Genomic DNA, 19,307 nt, shown 5'->3' with positions numbered 1-19,307 from the left:
AATAATTTTCAGGAAAGAGACACATGTATTATTAGATTGAATTTCATACGCCTCGGATGTCTTCTCTCGGTTGCAGACATGTGAATTTCAATATTAAATAATGTATGGTTTGATATAAGGGTAAGTTATTTATTTTTGGTTTAACAGGAAACAATGAATGTGCATTTTGTCACTCTAAGGTTGAGACCTATGAACATTTTTTTTTTATTGCAAAAAAGTTGATAATCTTTGGAAACTATGCAGACAAGTTTTTGTTTTACCCAAGGTACAGAAATACACCTTGGAAATCTATTCATGTATGCACTAAAATACAGATATCGGAAAAGGGGCAACTCATAAACCATATGATTGATATTATTGAAAAAAATGGATGCTGGTGTATTTTCCTAACCTGCAAAAGAGCAGGTCCCAATTGATAAAGGAAATGTAGGAAAGAATGTTGGAAATTCGAGAAATTCCCGCATAATGAAACGAAGTAAAGCAGGAACATGAACAGCGAACAGCAAGAAATTAAACCAATTTTTAACGGATATTAACACGGTGCTCTATACTCTACATCTGTATAGCTATACCATTTACATTGCATGATTGTTGGGTGGTCATTTGTGTTCATGGTGAACAGGCTCTGTGTGTTTGTTTGTGTGCTTATGCATTTGTGCTTGTATTAGGTAAACCTGTGGTGTGCCCGGAACGGAAATATTTAATAGGTGAGCGATCGAGGGGTAACAACGTTCTAAATAATACAGGCAAGGATTATAAACAGACACTGAATTATGTACCCCTATGCATAGGTATTGAATGCATAGTTCGTACATGTATACGCTTATTGTTTGATCCTTTATTAATGATATTGATTCCATTGTTTAATAATCATTGCCGTGATGATGGATGCATTTATTGATTTGTGTTTGTAACGTATGATAATTAATTTTTGACACAATGACAGTTGCATTATTATTTTGCATGCTAACTTACACAATGCTTGAGTTAATATAAAAATAATTAATTTTTGACACAATGACAGTTGCATTATTTATTTTGCATGCTAACTTAAACAATGCTTGAGTTGTTACTGAAGTTCCATTTGTAATCGATCATGGATGATGGATCGAAATATAACATTTTATTAAACAAAAGGAACTAAGCTTTCAGTTAAATTATCACGATTAACTTTGTTGTCCAATTGATTAACAGAGTTTCCTACTCTATAAGCTTAGTTATTACAAACAGAGTTTATTGATAAACTTAATTTTTCACTTCATAACAGAGTAAACGTAGTTACTGCTTAATAGATAGACTTTAGAAAAAGTAAGTTTATTTTGTTTATTTTATTAGTTTTATGGTATTGAAAACACTATCATTTATTGAGTGAAAAACTAAGTCGCTTAATCTATAAACTCTTTTTATCTTGCAATAAACTTAGTTTATGGCTCAGTGAACTTAGTTTTCTCAATACAAAAACTCATTTCTTTCTAGATGGAAAAAAATAGTTTATCGCTCGATAAAAACTCGGCTTATTGCTTGCAAACAGAGTTTATTGAAAAACTCTGTGTATTGCTTAATGAACAAAGTTAATCACTAAACTCTGTCTTTCGCGAGAATCTGAGTTTGCCGCTAAACTGAGTTTATTAGGATAAACAAAGTTTTCACTCGATAAACTTAGTTTTCACTCGACAGACATTATAGTTTATCGATAGACTTTATAGTTTTTGAGCGATAAACTAGGTTTTCTGTGGGGGGGGGGGGCGATAAACTATAGTTTATCGGACGATTAACCGAGTTTTTCGATTTGTAGGACATTTGGCTTGCCATACATATCCAGTACTTGTACACGTATTCGTGGAGAGTTCTGTGAACACGTCTCCAGTGATGACGCAACGTGTCAACGTGTATTTTGGGAAACATATAAAAAAAACATGTATTTTGGGAAACATGTCAAAAAACCTCTTTTTACAGTGATCAATTTCTGTACGGTTTAATCACGAAGCTGCAAGTGTTTAAAATAACGTGAAATGCATAAAAGTGACGACGCCCAGTTTTATAAGTCAGAGAGTTATCATAAGTCAACAGGTGACAATAATATGGCGTATATAGGCCTACTTGACGTCCTTATGTGCAAAATGTGTTATTTCATTATTTTCATGATCATAATATGAAATATGGGAGATCTGCGTTAAAGGCTTCACCAATTAGTAACCTCTAACTAAGACAATTCAAAAAAAAAAATCCATTCTTTTGTCCTTTCGATCGCATGATAACGTCTTATATTTGAGCGTCAGACTGGCTGACCATATCACATGGACTATATAGGCCCTATATAATTCATGGGGTAATATAAGGACGACTTTATTTCACATAGATTTTCCCATTGTTTTTGTGTCCTCAAAATGAAGTGAATTTTACGAAAATAATTTACATTTTTTTCATATTTATATGACGTACAGTAAATGTGTCTTACGTCAATATTCGAATTCATGTATAACAGTGCGATCGTAAACAGGAGTCGTTAATCATCTTAAACTGCACAGGTATTTCTGCAGAAAATATGGCGAATTTATGAACAAATGTTCTTTATCTATGACCACCATAATTATGACGGCCACTTTTCATGAATTATTCAACCAGTATACGTTGGGTGGTTTAACCTGAAAAAACAAAAATAGACATGTATAGACTTAGTGTATCAAAGTCACTTTTACCGTCCACTTTATTATTGACCATCATTTTTCAAATGTTTATGTTACATCAATATTCGGGTCGGAAAACATTATACCACCAACTTCGGAAATTTTAACTGCATGTCAGTATCAATATCTATTGGTCACAGTTGAATCCATTCACCTGGTTGGATATTTTTATGCTGGTTTGTTGGGCTGGTTTTAACTGGAGCCTCCTGGTTCGATACCATTCTGGCTGAAACCAATGGAATGAACAGGCAAGCTGTGCGATATACCAATTAATATCAGGAGAAACAAATCGAATATATAAGTTGAGTAATTCTATTTGGAAACCCTATAGTGGCAGATTTTTATAGCCGAATCCGGCTAAACAAATTGAATTAACTGACACGTCTAAAACATATTCACTGAGTGTAATTGAAACTAATTGCATAAGAGCTGGCCAATCATATACCAGTAGAAAGGCCTATTCTGGACGGTTACAGCTCGTTATTCCGAAGGTTTGTTATTCCGAAGGCTCTTCAGTCCGAAGATTCATTATTCCGAAGGTTCGTTTTTCCGAATTTCATTTTCGGATGAACACATCTTCGGAATAACGAACCTTCGGAATAACGCCACAAATGTTCGGATTAACGAACCCTTTTTCATTTTCGGATTAACGAACCTCTAGGTATAGGGAATTTGCGTGTTTCGGATTAACGAACCTTCGGAATATCGAACCTTCGGAATAACGAACAGCACCCATTCTGGACACGCTTGCAAATATACTTCATTTCACTTGCAGGCGATGATACAGGCGCTGTGGAGCACCCTAATTATCTCGCAGAAATCCATCGGCAGCCGAGCCTCATTTGCATAAAGTAAACAACATGTACTCGCGTAGTTGAGAAAAAGTAAACAACTTCTCAAGCTAATAACAATTTAAGGAAACCTATTTTCGGATTAAAATTGAGTTAGTTTGAATTTGAAAACATGTCCGAATATGCACATATAACATATTAAAGGATTTGACAATGATAAAATGTGAAATATTAGCGAAAACCTGGCGAGCAAAATTACCAAAAATATGCCTCGAAAATCATCCTAAAATTCACGAAGTGTGATTGCGGAACCAAAGCGCCATTCGAACAAAGTACACCGAAATTTATTTATCTGCTTGCATTTTAAATGTCATACCGTAATATTCCCGGCCATGGTTGTGTCGGAAAAAAACAGAAGGTGATGTCAAAAATGACACGAACGCAAAGTGTACAGGTCGGTCCCATGTATATATAATCGCGTGACTGTAGCGTTGCATGTCACAGCACACACAACGCTTTGCTGCATGCAGCGTGCGCGGCAGCAGCTCAGCAGTCACCGCCGTGCGACACTCAGCAAAATTGACTGCGTCACATGCAAACCAACAATGAGCACGAAATCCTAAATCTCACGTACCACGCATGCCCAATATTACGGGAAAAGAAATGACGTCATTTTCAATTGTTTCGCTTACTACAATTTTCTATTCCAAACCCTGTAGAAACATGTTGATTTCTCAAAAAAATACAGGTGGAACCAAGCGAAAACTTTCACCATATATGGATTGAGGCCTGATAAACTTATGTTGCCAATTTCGGACACATTGGAGCCCGGCCATAGTCCAGTCGGAAAAAAACAGAGAGCATGTTTTGCGAGAGGTGATTTTCAAAACGCTTTAATATCTCAAGTTCTAGTGCAGCAAATTTCATGATTTTTTCATCGAAAGGAAGGTTTTTAAAAACTTAGATAGTGTGGGAAGTTTGAGTTTACTAGCGGCAAGCATAGCTGCACAAGGAGGAGGTAAAGATTTGACTTTTTCATGCACACAGTTTCGGGCAGCCGTAGATGCCCGTTGGAAATTCAAATAGAACGGGGCGATAATGAGATGCAAATTGGGGTGCTCCACCGCGCCTGGATATAATAACGGTATACACTGACTACACTGTACTAACATCAACCTGTTGATTCCAATAGAAACAACAGTGCCCTTTGATACCAATTGGGATCGACTGGACACAAATTAGGCCTATCTGATTCGACTTAAAAACAATGGAATGAACAGGTATATGACTGAACAACAAACCAGTTGACTCCATAGGCCTATTAGGACAAAAAGGACCAAACTGGGCAAAGGCACACCAATTGGATTCTACTGGTCAGAACTGGAAAATTTATCAGTTGACTCACTTTAAAATTATGCTATAAACTGGAATACTATAAACCATAACCAGGTTAAGCAACTGGAAGCCTTCGAAACCAATAAGAGATAATGTATAGGCCTACATGTATTTTTTATCATTTCTATATTTGTCTGTGTATGTATGTGTGTGTGTCTGTGTACTGTGTGTGTGTGTGCGTGTGTATGTGCGCGTGCGTGTATGTGTAAACAACGAACTGATTTTACTCAAACCAATGAACCTATAATCTGTAAATTTTGATTTGATAGATTGTAGCATAAATTTCAAGAAATGAAGCAACGCGAGTGACAGAAAAAATCAGTACAAGCTGTTTAAACGTACCATCTTTTTTAATTTAAATTCCGTATTTTAAGGTCAGCGATAAGCCAACAATAATCTTAATATATGAATATAATACAATAAACAAAGTTATTAGGTATGGACACAAAAGTACAGGTGCATTTTGTCCTCAAAACTTCAGATTCATTCGTTCCTCATGCGATCGCGATTGCTGGCGATGCAATCACGATGCGATCCTAGCTAGTGACCAACCACCAGCAGCCAGACTTTGCACGGACTTTGCTTGCTGCGGATCGGATCAAACGAGGATTTCGATCACGTGTGTACCACACAGAACTCTACCTACACGTACGTACGTATAATAATGCGTGGTGTGTACAGCTGAACAGCTCTGCTCTGACGCGACACGGACAAATGACATCGAGATGGAGGTTCCCAAGGAGATAAGCAAAAGTTTGGAGGTCTTCAAATCGTCTCTGCACGATGTAGAAGAAACATTTGAATCTCTGTTTTCAGTTAGTCTTGCAGATATACACAGGAAGGTAAGTTACAGTAGATACGGAGATGTGAAAGTTCTCCTCTCCCGTGCCGTGCCTCTATTCATTCAAGTTTAGCATGGTCCCATGTATAAAGATTCACGTTAGTAGGCACCTCAATACTTTTAATTTGTAGCATCAACCTCGCCTCGTGCAGTCGTGCACGTGAATCAGTTTCCAGCAACCTGCTGTTTACAATACATGTAATTTATGTACGGAGTAGATCTCGAGGTTCTTACATTCATTATACTGCGTATTCCTGACATCTGTCTTCAATCAATGACTCGGTGTAAAAGTGTAAAATTTAACACTGGCTGTAATTTTAGCTGTGGTCAGCCTAACTATACAGAGCCCAGTCGCCGCTGTACATACGTAGCGCGACAGGGCTGTACCAACGAAGCTCCAAACACGAAGAGGGTCCAACGATCGCATGCGATCGGATTGAATTTTGATACTTATGATCATTTTTTTGTCACTTCAAACTCATCTGACGAACAAAATGATAATGAGTCTTCATATCTGAAATTTAGATTTAATAACTTACCTAAAATGATGGTTATATGCAGCATGTGTGAACGGTTCACGAACGGTACATCGTCTTTCACGCCAGGCCATTTCCAATATCCGGGAGGTCACATGATCTGAATGCCCTTTCAAAAGGTCGCGCTGTCGACCGTGCTGCTACACCAACACTCAAGCAGCGCATCGCACGCACGCAAAAGATTTCCGCAGAGATCAAGGCGCCATTTTGAATTCTGCAACGATGAACCCTGACGGTGTTAGGGAATCCGCCAGAAAGTATCATTTTTTGGTTCCACGGACTTATCACGAGGGCTCTCAATGGACTTACGAACCTTCTGTAGTAACGTTTGGTAACGTGTACATTGTTTATAAAGAACGTATAAATTTTCATAAGTTTTGTAGTTGTGTTGTGGTTCCCCACTTTGTAGGTGCCCGCTCGTTGGTCAGACGCTGTATTCGCGTAGCGTATTAACAGCGTCTGGTCGGGCTATGGTCAGCCTAACTGCGACCAGCCCCAACACGCAGTGTTGGGGCTGCGCATTGTAGCAGACATGATCATGACAGGCGAAGTATAGCGCCTAAATATCAATATGAAATCGCAAAAATTCTGTAATATGAAGACTTACAGGTGAAGTTATAATGTTGAAGACTGACAGCGTTCAACTTTTGGTCCTGCCAATATTCCATTTCTGCTCGAATTGATGAGTTAAATACGACTCGGTCGAAAGGAACTTGGGAGAACGACATCTTATACAGTCAATGGATTTGAAATTTGTGCGCATGCGCTGGCCGTCAATTCATCTGTACAGCTGTAGCTTTATGGCAAGGCCGTATACTACAACGTACAACGTAGGTAGTCGGAGAGCTAGAGGTACCCTAACCGCAGCAGCGACCCCATACGAACAAATACGTACCGTAAAGGGGTCGCACAGCAAGCCTATACCTGTCACAGAAGCACCTGATATGGCTTAGCATTTCGGTGACCAGAGACGAAAATACAGGGTTTTACACTGAAATTAGTAGCCTTACTCTTAGATAAGATACTTACAATCACAGCAAGCGAAGTCGATTTACAATATGATCTGTTTTGAGAGCCCAGTGAAAGAGTTTATCCGAGGGTTTTTATAGTCCTACCGCATTTCGTATTGTGGTACGACTTACACAGCGCATGCGCGAATATGGATAAAACGTAGCACATACTATAATACGCAATGTATGCGTGTGGAAAAAAAAACGGACGGCTCGCTGAGAACTGAAATGAATATTCATGAGACGTAACAAAAAAGAATGCATTGCTGGGCGCTGATTTACTATCGGGCCTACCGGCACTTATTAATTTCGTTTTTAAAGCACATTTCGAATGTGTGGTTCATTATTTATTTGCAATAAAGGAAGTGCACACATAATGAACATCTGGAGATATGACGGATTAAGAAAATAACAGGTGATTTTCATGATAGAGGGTATGTTTGTTTCTTTGTTTGTTTCTTTGTTTGTTTGTTTTTTCCCAGTCTGCAGGGGCAATGTCCCAGATGTCTCATCTATAAATCAAGTTTCCTTTCACACTGTAAAATGTTGTACATTCACAATGGCTTCAGTTTGCTACTTTCACTGTACTTATTGATGCCATTGTATACTCACTTTATCCAAGATTTGGTGATGGAAACCAAAACAAACGCTCTTACCAAACCCAGTTGGCAATATCATTAAGGTGTCCTTCTGTTTCACTGTGCTTTCCATTATTTCTACCTGCTCCTCTTTAAACTTAATTCCAGCCGCCTCCTCTAATTCCTTGAGAGCATCTTTGAACTCCATGATGATGATACTGATAGCTATGAATGGTCCGAGAACTACGAGCAACATTGTACATGTACATATATGGCAGATGACGTAAACATGAATATTCATTTGCGCATGCCCAGATCAATTTACTTACGTGATATTTTCAAAATGGCGAGCGGCAGTGTCGATAGTGTCGAGTGGGGTTCCAGCAAAGATGATGGCGATTTCTCTTGTTTTCGGAAGTAATGGTGAGTAATACATAGTCGGCTATAATATTCAACATTATGGTATTACAAAATGTGGCTTTTTGTTGCGAATCCATGTGTCCTTTTGAACGGTGAGTTTGTGACAGAATTGTACGCGTCGCAGTACTTCCTAAAAATCGCATGCGATGCTTCGGGGCGCTGTTACTGTGTTACAGCGCCCCGCGACGGGGTTAGAGGTACCCCACCTACGTTGTAGTATACGAGAGTGAATGCCATTCAAATAACACATAGATGAGGAGTGAAGCAATAAGGACGTTTACAGACCTGATTTCAGCCACAGATTTCGGTGAGTTTTTGACGTAATTAAACAAAAAATCGCATACCGATTATTGAATGATTATCATAGATTACGATAATTCCTTGTATTTTAGTTTTTCACGATTAATAAAGATATTCATGAAGGAGTCGCACAACCACACTGAAAAATGACAACGTCTGCGAAGGAATAGAGGTGCAGCCGCTCTCGCTTCGCGACAGCGGCTGCGTGTAGTTATGGTCAGCCTAACTAACCACAGCAGCGACCCCAGAATACATACTAATCCAGGAGGAACCCTAGTATTAACTATGTCACAGCGCCCCGCGCCGGGGTTATGATCAGCCTAGCCTCTCAGCAGGATTGCCGGAGTGAAAGTGCTGTGTGTCTTCTGTCCTTGTCCCACTGACATTGCACATTGTGACCTGTGTTGCTGTTGTGAAGGTTTTACCATTTGTAAATTTAGTGCGCGTGTATGGTGGTGGTGTGTAATGCAGCAATGCAACTTGTATTTATGGTATGGCAGTGGGCAATCATGCACTTTATACGGCCCAGGCCCTAGATTATTGGTACCTACCTCATTCCTCGTGCGCCAAGAGCAAGGTGATATCCCATGAACCACCACGCACTTAGCAGCTGGCAAGCTTCTCTTGCTGTATGGAATGCCGTTTGACGAGTGCTAAGTTCACTAAGCCCACCTCACTCAGCTTCTGACACATCAATCAAACAGTAAACACTTACGAACACTGTGTGCGATATCGCGTGCCTTTGCCAATGCTCTCCGCTGTAGGAAAGTGTGAGAAAGTTGGCAGTAAGTCTGCAATACAATAGCTTCCATTTTTGAACATCCCAGCTAGCCAAAACAGTTAATGTGAATACATTTTTATGCCACTCCTTCATCCATCTTGACTCCATCACAAATCGCGCAAACCACCCATGCCATGCTACTACGCGGGCGAGGCTTGTGTGTGTGTGTGTGTGTCCATGTTGTGACTGCCCGTAAATCGGTATCTGTGTAGACAATATAAACACTAGTAGACTGTCAAATTGGGATGAGATTTGGGGTTTTTCTTTTCATTATTTCACAGAATAATTTCGCCAAGATGGTGGAAATTATATGCAATTATGTCCTCTGCAATGGGTTAATTAGTGATTTCCTGCTTGAGATACATTGCATAATGCACCATCCATTCATTTATATGTATGTAATATCATCAAAGAGGGATGAAAGTTTACTACTGGTTGTGTTCTGTGTTCCGTTGTGTGCCAATATGCAGAGAACCCTGTTTGTCTCTGCTTGATCACGCCGCGCTGGGCAGGGAAGAGCATTAGAGCAACCATATGGAGTACCGTAAGTGCTTTCATTATGCACACACACGTTGACACATACACATACACACATTGCATCCCAACGCGAAATCTCACACACATGCACACAGTACATTACCACAACACATGCTGTCGAACCTGCGGTGCCTGATTGGTAAATAATTCGCACGCACTGCTTGATTGGGGTATAATCTCACACCAATATTTTAGGGCCATAAAGTGCACGATTGCCTGACAGTGTATGTGCTTATGAATACTGCACAATGTGGGCATGGCAGTGTGGCACGTGATATGAATATCAAATACCGGTACTACTTTACTTTACATTGCTACTGTAGTTGTATATGTTGTCTGTGGTGAGATAATTTGGCAGTGTGTAACGATAGCAAGCGCACAAGGACAAACTTAAAGGTATAGAATAGTTTACAGGCAGTGCACACATACAGTAAACCTTACGTGTTTCATACTCAAACGAATGACAATGATTCACTTCAGCCTGTGTCTTAGGTTTGTTCTGCTACATTGTACATAATGTTGTTTATACAACTACAACTTCTGCATTGTGGCTGATCATGCATCCCCTCAAGCAGAGTCTGATTTTATATCCTTTAGACCATCCAAAGTTCTAGGCTTTTACTAGTTTTGTAAGGGATTATTAATATTGCCTTGGTGAAAACAGAAAATTGACCTAGAAAACCTGACCATCTTGTGGTGTAGTGAATTATAGATTGAAATAAGCAGCTGCAGAGGGCTATCACTCTGTTGAACAGTTATGAACAGTTGCTGTGATTCAGTGAAGGTATTTGTGTTATACAGTTATGTGACATTGTGCCTACTTCTGTCTTACGTTAAAGATTTATACAAGCTTTGTAACTTTATGCAGTTTAAATTGTTGATTTCTTTTGTTTTGTCGATTCCCATTTGACTTCCTGTAATATGAGATTTATCTTCAATTCTCATGTACATTGTACTTGATCACAGATGGATGTGCTCGATAAAGCAAAGCTGCAGCTGGTCTCTGCATATGCCATCAACTCACTGTTCTGGAGTAAGTTCTGTTTTATTTAATTTCATGTGCCCAAATGTGGCCACCCATGACAAAAAGGAGCCATATACATGTACTTAATGTATAAGCTGGAAACGGTTGAGAATTAAATTCAAGTTTGATGTCAGATCATCAAAGTCAGTCGAAACCAACTATTTTCTGTCTTTGACGTGATTTGTAGTTTAATGAGGTTGAGGTGGCTAGAAGACTCCAGTAAGTCGTCACAGAGCTCTGCCTGACAAGAAAATGTACCCACATATCTGTAGAAAGGCACAAGTCATATTTACAGCTGTATGCACATATCACCTTCACATACAGCCTTCTTACACTCTACAGGCCCAACATCATACAGACTCAGACAGGGCAAGGAGGAGGAAGGGAAATCTGGAAACCAAAGATTGCCTCACATTCATATTTGATTCCTTAAGTGCCATTGAGAAGACAAGATAACTCTTATCCCCTCAACCTTATCTGGTCCATATAGGCGAGATCCAAGATCTCGTCTTCCTGTCTTCTCAAAATTCTTGGGTCTGAGAAGATGTGTAGATGAGATCTTGTAGTTGTATCTCTCCTTTTTGTCTTCTTGAACCCAAGAATTTCAGAAGACAAGATCTTGGATCTCATCTTGTCTAATGTGAAGAGGTCAAAAAGGTGAAAAGTTATGGCATCTTTTCCTTGGCACTTGTATGCTTGTGAGTACATTGATTAATCTTGTTACATGAAATTTAGAACAGAAGAATAAATGGATATATAATGTCATACCTTTTTAAAGGAATCAACCTGGCCCAACTTTAGTCTCCTTTTATTGTATTCAATGGGTCACAATGTTGAACTCCATTTTTGTAATTGTTGGAAGAGAAAATTGGGCTTTATAGTGATGAACACATTATATTCACACCTTATACATGTATGTTTGTGCCGAACCAGATTTTGTGTTATTTTTATTGTGTCATCAGTGTTTTGTATTTGTATAATGATGTATTCTTTACCGGTGACATTGTCCTTTTCCTCTATGCAGTGTATCTTTGCACACAAGGCGTTGACCCCAGGCAGCATCCTATCAAGCAAGAGTTGGTAATAATAATATTGATAATATGTTCTCAGAAAAGCATACAATACAGTGCACTCCTGTTATAATGAACATAATTGCAGGTATATCAAAATTCTTGTTATGATAAAGTAAAAATTCAAGTCCCGATATTATCTGTATGTACATGTATCTTTGTGCACTTTACTATTCGGCTATAACGAAATTCAATGTAACAATAAGAAAACTGTCGGTCCCAAGGACTTTGTTACAACGAGAGGTGTCTGTACCATGAGATAGTCTCTATGCATACATGTAGAAACGAAAATATAACATTTCAACATTCATGTAACAACAATATCGTAATTAAGCAAACAATTATCAAAATGCTGAGTTTTCAACATCGATTTGAGTTTTTCAAAATCTGCAATATGTTGAATGTTTTAGTTGATATCAGTTTTGCACACACTCTATCATCAAATGTCCTGCATTTCACACAGACATTTCACACTTACATTTTACTGTGTATTTTAGAGAGGAGATTTTTTACTGTACTAGATTATGACCAGTCACTTAGACAGGCAGGGGCATTTCCATGAAGGCGTATAAAATGTGTAAGAACCTGAGACTTAATATACTACTCAAAAAAAGTTAAGGACCACTTTTTAACGTACATAAAGATTTTATACAAGGTGTTTTATTTCTGGAAATACCTCAGTACAACTGTCCTAAATGTCCTTAAACACGCTGTAATCAATTTCACGCATGGGTGGTTTCAGTTGTTGCACAATGTCTCTCGCATCGCTGCACATCCTGAAAAGTGGGCCCCGAGGGGTATCAGCTACCGACATGAAGTGGTAAAAACGAATGTCTGAGTGTCTTTCAGGCAGTTCAGTAACGAGTGTGACCACCTCCTGCAGCAATAACGGCTTCACAGCGCTGTCTCATGGAGCTGATGAGGCGATTGATGTCTCTGACGTCCAGTGCATCCCATGCAGCCTCCAGAGCCACACCCAGCTGCTGCAGTCCAAGTGGATGGGCTTCGAGCTGCTCGAGACTCCTCCCCATCATGTCCCAGACGTGCTCTATCGGGTTTAAGTCCGGGGACCTCGCTGGCCACTCCATACGCTCAATCCCCTGGCCCTCAAGGAACTCGGTCACCACCCTAGCTCGGTGGGCACGGGCATTGTCATCCATGAAAATGATGTTTTGTCCCACATTTTCTGCAAATGGCACCACTATAGGTTCAAGGACCTCATCCCTGTACCTCACTCCTGTCATTGCTCCCCCTGGGACCACGTAGAGACGAGTACGGTTGGCGTAGGTGATGCCTCCCCACACCATGACGCTGCCTCCCCCATAACGGTCATGTTCTGCAATACAGAGGTCTGCAAATCTCTCTCCTGGTCGCCTCCAGACTCTCGAACGTCCATCATTGTGGTCAAGGGAAAATCTGCTCTCATCTGTGAACAGAACTCTACGCCATTGCTGTCTGGTCCATCTGACATGCTCCCGGGCCCAGTTGAGACGAATTCTTCTGTGAGCAGGGGTGAGTGGGACACACTGAGCTGTCCGTCTGGCATGCATATTGGCTCTGTGAAGTCGGTTACGGATTGTTTGAGTGGAAACAATCACTCCAGTTGCTGCAGCGAAGTCATTGTTGAGGCGGCGTGCACTGTGAAAGCGGTTGCGGAGGCTGAGATTCGTCAAGTAGCGATCATCTCTAGGGGTTGTCGAAACTGGTCGGCCACTGCGGGGTCTCTCGGAGTATAGCCCTGTCTCTCGGTGTCTTTGATTTGCTCTGCTAATGACACTGTGTGACACGCCCATCATTCTGGCTACTCTTCGCTGACTGAGGCCAGCTTCCAGCATCCCTAGGGCTCTGGCTACATCTGTTTCACTTAGGTGGTGTCTTGGCATTGCTGTTGTAGGCAAGTTGTTGATTGTACAGACTAAAGACAGAAAATGCTTTGGAAGACACTTGTCTTATGGCCCACTGCAATGATGCCAGAGACATCATGAAAGAACTGCATGTGTGAAATTGATGTCATTGTGTTTGATGGCATTCTGGACAGCTGTATCTTGGCATTGCTATTGTCAGCAAGTTGTTGATTGTAGAGACTAAAGACAGAAAATGCTTTGGAAGCCACTTTTGTACGGGCACATTGCAATGATGCAAGAGACATGAAAGAACTGCATGTGTGAAATTGATTTCATTGTGTTTGATGGCATCCTGGACAGCTGTATCTTGGCATTGCTGTTGTCAGCAATTTGTTGATTGTAGAGACTAAAGACAGAAAATGCATTTGAATCCACATTTGTACCACTTCACAATGGGCCCACTTTTCAGGATATGCAATAATGCGAGAGACATCATGCAACAACTGAAACCACCCATGTGTGAAATTGTTACAGGGTGTTTGAGGAGATTCAAGACAGCCATATTCGGGTATTTCTAGAAATACAACACCCGGTTTGAAAATTGTATACACACATTAAAAAGTGGTCCTTAACTTTTTTTGAGTAGTGTATGATCCTTTATCAGCCACAAGTAGAGACTATGTATTAAGCAGGATGGGCATTATGCATTCAAATTTCTTTTTGCATGTTATAAAGACTTGCAGCTGAAATTTTATGCTTGTCATGTGATGTAATCATTTAATTAGTAATGTTTGTCTGTCGAAAATTGTAATATTCCATTCTTACCATTCATGCACAGTATGATGTACATTGTACATGTGTATCGAATGATATAGGCAGTGCTGTTGACTTTTTCTTTTAATTCAGTGCATATTATATATTGAAGGCTGTGGTATTTCTGTTTTTGTTTCATTTTTTATTGATAATAGAAGCAAACTTTGAATAACTTCACCCTTATGCATATGTTATGTTTCAAGATTTTTTTGAAAATCTATTTTGAAATGTACATGTACTTATGTACTTATGGAAGGAGCTGTTGAGAATTGCTCTCAAATCACTGGTCCTTTTGTGTGTGTGTGTGTGTTGTCATCATTTGGTCGAGGTAGTTTTGAGAGTCTATAGCTGTGTCAGTGTCCTTGGTGTGAAGGTTCATGCCAAATTCCTTTTTAGCAAACTTGAGAGGATTACATTGGTGCGCTCGTTCTGGTTCTCGGGGGGGACAACTGTGGATGACCAAAAAGTTACGATGACCATTCTCCTCCATTGTCTATTTCTTTGTTGACTTGGTTAAGTCTGCAATGGAGGCGTTTGAGTTGGTTAGAGATTGCCTGGACTTTTCTCTCTTGATTCGTCACGTCCAAGTGGAAAGACTTATACACCTGTTTTGTGATGTCATCCAGGGGCCTGTCTTATAAAGACTTGTGATAGAAATCAATCACAAGTTTTGTGTGTGCTGCAATGCAAGTTGCGATTGATTTGGGGACTTGTGATTGATTTGAAGGCTTTATAAGACGGAGCCCAGTACATGTATTGTAGTTTGTCCAGCATGAGAAATAAATTAAGTTAGTTAAAAAACTTAATCCATATGCATTGTCACCTGTTGAGGATGGCTTGATTTTGCTACAACACTCATTTCCCATAGACACTTTCCCGAGTATACTCGGGACTCGTCCTCAACGGGTTAAGGTTTATTATGCATTTGCCAGTACAGTTGGACCTCTCGTATCCGGACAAGTCGGGACCGGGGCTCATCCGGATAAGGGATTTGGCCGGATACGGGAGACTCAATGCTTTATACATGTACATATACATACACATGTACTGATGAAGCCCATTGTAGTACCACATGTAGTAATGTGTATACTGCAACCTTTTCATTGTTACATTTGGGGATGTTTCGGGATGTTGAAATGTCTGAAGGTAAGCAATTTGGAAGGAAATTTGATGCAATGTATGTTAATCATATTGGAAGTAATATGTAATTCATGTGTGTTTGGGTAGGAGTTCTCAAGGAGTTGGGAATCCCCCTTTCTTCCCGTAATTATTAAAAAGGATATCACGGCGAGATTGCGTCCGGATAATAGAGAGATCCGGATAAAGGGAGGCCGGATAATAGAGGTTCAACTGTACTCTTTCTTATAATTATACCCTGTATTGATTGGTTCACCTACAGCGCAGGATACAGGAGTACATGGGCAAAGTGAAAGAGATAACAGACAAGAAGAAAGGTGAGTTCAGACATGTTGTGTCTTTAATGAATTGACCTGAGATATGCCAGCAAAGTTGACATCACATAGAGTTAAGAATGAACAGCCCACAGGCTTGAATCCAGAGGCTGTTGCTGCATTCCATGAATGAAACAGTTAAGTTTAGAAATGGCAAGTGAAGTTTACAGGTTATGCACCAATTGAGTAGGATGTGGTCTGGAGATTTTGGCAGCATGTGAAGACTAAATGAAAGTGTTTTAGGTATTGAGTACTTGACAAGGAAGCAAATCTTGTGAAATGCAGGCTGTAATGTCACTGTTTCTACATCACACTTGTCAAAACTGTAGAAAGGAAAGAGTTTTCAAAGACAGACCTGCTCTAGTCAATAGCACTTACCCAGGTATGAACAATGCACATGTAGATGGCAAATGTCTAAACCTTCAGGAAGGCAATGATGACTAGTTTCAATTTACAGCAATGGGCTCTGATCCTCCCCCCCCCCCCCAGCATCTGAAGTCCATTATATATGTATTATATACATGAATTCTTGTACAATTATGACAATTGATTACAGTGTCATGTTTCATAATCTGTGATACTTTAAAAAGAAAAAGATAGGGAAAATCAAAATATTCTGGAGATGTTGTTCAAAGTCCTGTTAAATATATATATATATATATATATATATATATATATATATATATATATATTTTTTTTTTTTTTTTTTTTTTTTGGGGGGGGGGGGGTGGGGAAATTATTCCCTGTTACAAGTACATGTGCATCTGCTAGTTTTATGTGGTGCATTTTATGATGAAAACATGCTGAAGTTAGGTACTGTATTCCTTTCTACCAGCGGCCAAACTGGATAAAGATGCTGCAAAGAGATTTGTCAGGAATGCGCTCTGGGAGAATGAAGAAGAAGGTGAGAAGTACTCCATGCATTAGCAATTTACCTGTCAAAATTAACCCTCTATTAAACAGATATGAATGTTCCAAATTTATGTTCGCTTTCATCGTATGATCCTTCCAAACGTAGATTCAAATACAGTGGACTCCCGTTATAATGAAGTCCAAGGGAACAGCAGTTTTCTTTCGTTGTAACCGAACAAATAAAGAATGAAGATACATAGAATGGATGATTTTGCTGCCTAAATTTTTACTTCGTTGTAACCGAAATTTCGTGATAACCGTGTTCGTTATAACGGGAGTGCACTGTATGCAAATCCCTTATGATAATTACTTTTAACCCATTGAAATGGGGTAATTTGACACTTCAAAAAGGTAAAAATCATGATGTTGAGTGAATGAGACAAAAAAGTGGTATCATCTCACTTTTGACTTTACAGTATGAAAGTCGTATGAAAGTTGTACAAGATATTCCTGTGAGTGTATGGGCAATCTGTGTGTTCTATTTGTTTTATGTGACATACGCATTATTTTCCTGTCTTGTTGCAGCCAAATCCTCTCCAGCGAAGAGGAAAGCTGAAGATTCACCAGGCCCATCAAAGAAGTCAAGATGACGAGTGTGGGTTGATTCGACATGAACTTTACATGAATGGCAAGTTTCAGAATGGTGCTGGCACATGCCTATCTACAGGCAGTCCTCACTGGGGAGATCTGTACAGCAGTCAAGCATCATTTGCACATGTGTTGACAAAAACTGACAGAAATGTGGAGGCTGAAATCACTGTGCAAGTCTAAAGGAGGATGAACTATAAGCAGCCGAAGTGATGTGGAAAGTCCTTGGAGTCGATGGAACTTACTACAATGAGATAACAGTCCTGTAATGCAACTAGATCATGAGTGAGAACTACAAACAGTGCCATGAAACTTGATGTTCTTCATTTGATGCATTTGTTGGTATTCTGCGTTCACATGAATCATAAAAATTACAGACTGTTACAACACATGAAACCTCATTTGCAGTATTGCAGGTGAAAATATTGTCTTGTTGACATGTTTGTGTGTCAGAAAAGGGTGTATGGACAAATAGTCTTGTTAACATTTTGTACCGTTACTTATTGACTTGCTTTTAAACCATCTGACATTTTATTTAGTATATTCAGTTTATTTTCCACATTCTTCCAATCTTCTTGAAATGAGTAGAGCAAGTAAGGGAAATGGTGACTGTTTTATTGTTAATTCTTCATACATATCTCTCCCCCTTGGCTCAAAATTCCATTTGATTTCCTACAAAAGCCTCAAAAGAAATAAAGCAGTTCAAAAGATTTTCAAGGTGTGTTGGTATCCAACAATGCATCTTTTGTTCACCTATCAGTTTTATCATAGCTATGGAAGACTGTATAATTAGCTAGTCAAATATTTCGTGAATCAGGACTTCAGACAATTTAGCTAGTGGTTAAATTTGCAATTGTAAAGTACATTTCTGAACAGAGAGATGCATGTGTGCCCGTCCATTCTTATCGGGGATCAGTGTTGATAATTTTGTGATTTTCAATTTGCAAATAGCACCCTACTCGCAAAATTCACAAAAGTAAAGTCTCACGAAATATTTGGCATATATATAGATTATACGTTTTTCCTCATTCCTCTCTTTGGTGTTGCATTCAGTTTTGTTTTTTTGCCTGAAATTATTTTAAACTGTAATTTTGAAAATGTAGTGATGAGGGCATATCATACCAACACTTTTTTTGTTGTGTAGTGTTTTTTAACCCCACAAGGTTTAAACTTTGATTCATGCATCCAATTACCTCCAAGTCTATAAATCAGTCTTTAATCATGGTCAAGTTCCAAGTCTGTTCATGAAAAACTGTAGTAAGTGGGTTTCTGTCTTTCATGTCAGGGGTAAGAATTGCATGTCCCTTTCACCACAGTTCCATTATCAACATCACTACAGATGTTGACATCAAAGCCATAAGAATGATGGTGTTGGCTATTGACAGTGTATACACTATTCGCATTTTCATTGAGATCTGCGATACTCGCATGTTTTCATTTTGCGTCTCATGAAGATTCTGCTGGGATTAAACAAGAAGCTCGGGGCCCATTCGTCTCCGTTTTACTCCACTGGCTTGCTACACGCTTGTATTATTCAAGATTTCAGCAAAATGTCAAAATGCATTAATGTAGATACAAATGGTGATTGACTTGGACATGCTTTCTCTGTAATATGATTAATTGGACGTAATCACATCCTTATTTCTGTACCGATTACTGATTCATTAAGCCGAAGTAATGAAATGAAATTCTTCCAAGACCACTGTCTCTCATCCAAGATGCAATTGGT

At 39.3% G+C, this 19,307-nt stretch overlaps 1 protein-coding gene across 1 annotated transcript; it reads left to right on the top strand.

Annotated features, from left to right (window-relative positions):
• The first annotated feature begins 5,561 nt into the window (after positions 1–5,561).
• LOC140228859 (nuclear nucleic acid-binding protein C1D-like) lies at positions 5,562–19,307 on the top strand. The gene is made up of 6 exons (XM_072309132.1): positions 5,562–5,715; positions 10,843–10,909; positions 11,925–11,980; positions 16,027–16,081; positions 16,914–16,982; positions 17,516–19,307. Exons 1-6 carry the CDS (start codon positions 5,599–5,601, stop codon positions 17,578–17,580), a joined length of 429 nt encoding a protein of 142 aa, XP_072165233.1. The 5' UTR covers positions 5,562–5,598; the 3' UTR covers positions 17,581–19,307.

The sequence above is a fragment of the Diadema setosum genome, chromosome 1, assembly GCF_964275005.1.
Source record: "Diadema setosum chromosome 1, eeDiaSeto1, whole genome shotgun sequence".
In the NCBI taxonomy this organism is placed as follows: domain Eukaryota; kingdom Metazoa; phylum Echinodermata; class Echinoidea; order Diadematoida; family Diadematidae; genus Diadema; species Diadema setosum.
This window is presented reverse-complemented; position numbering and strand designations above follow the sequence as displayed.

What these genes read in the sequence shown, in the direction of transcription:
- LOC140228859 (XM_072309132.1), top strand. Translation starts at nt 5,599, where the DNA reads ATGGAGGTTCCCAAGGAGATAAGCAAAAGTTTGGAGGTCTTCAAATCG. An exon ending in ATCCTATCAAGCAAGAGTTG is followed by an intron (nt 11,981 to 16,026) that starts GTAATAATAATA and finishes GTTCACCTACAG; the next exon opens with CGCAGGATACAGGAGTACAT. An exon ending in CTGGGAGAATGAAGAAGAAG is followed by an intron (nt 16,983 to 17,515) that starts GTGAGAAGTACT and finishes GTCTTGTTGCAG; the next exon opens with CCAAATCCTCTCCAGCGAAG.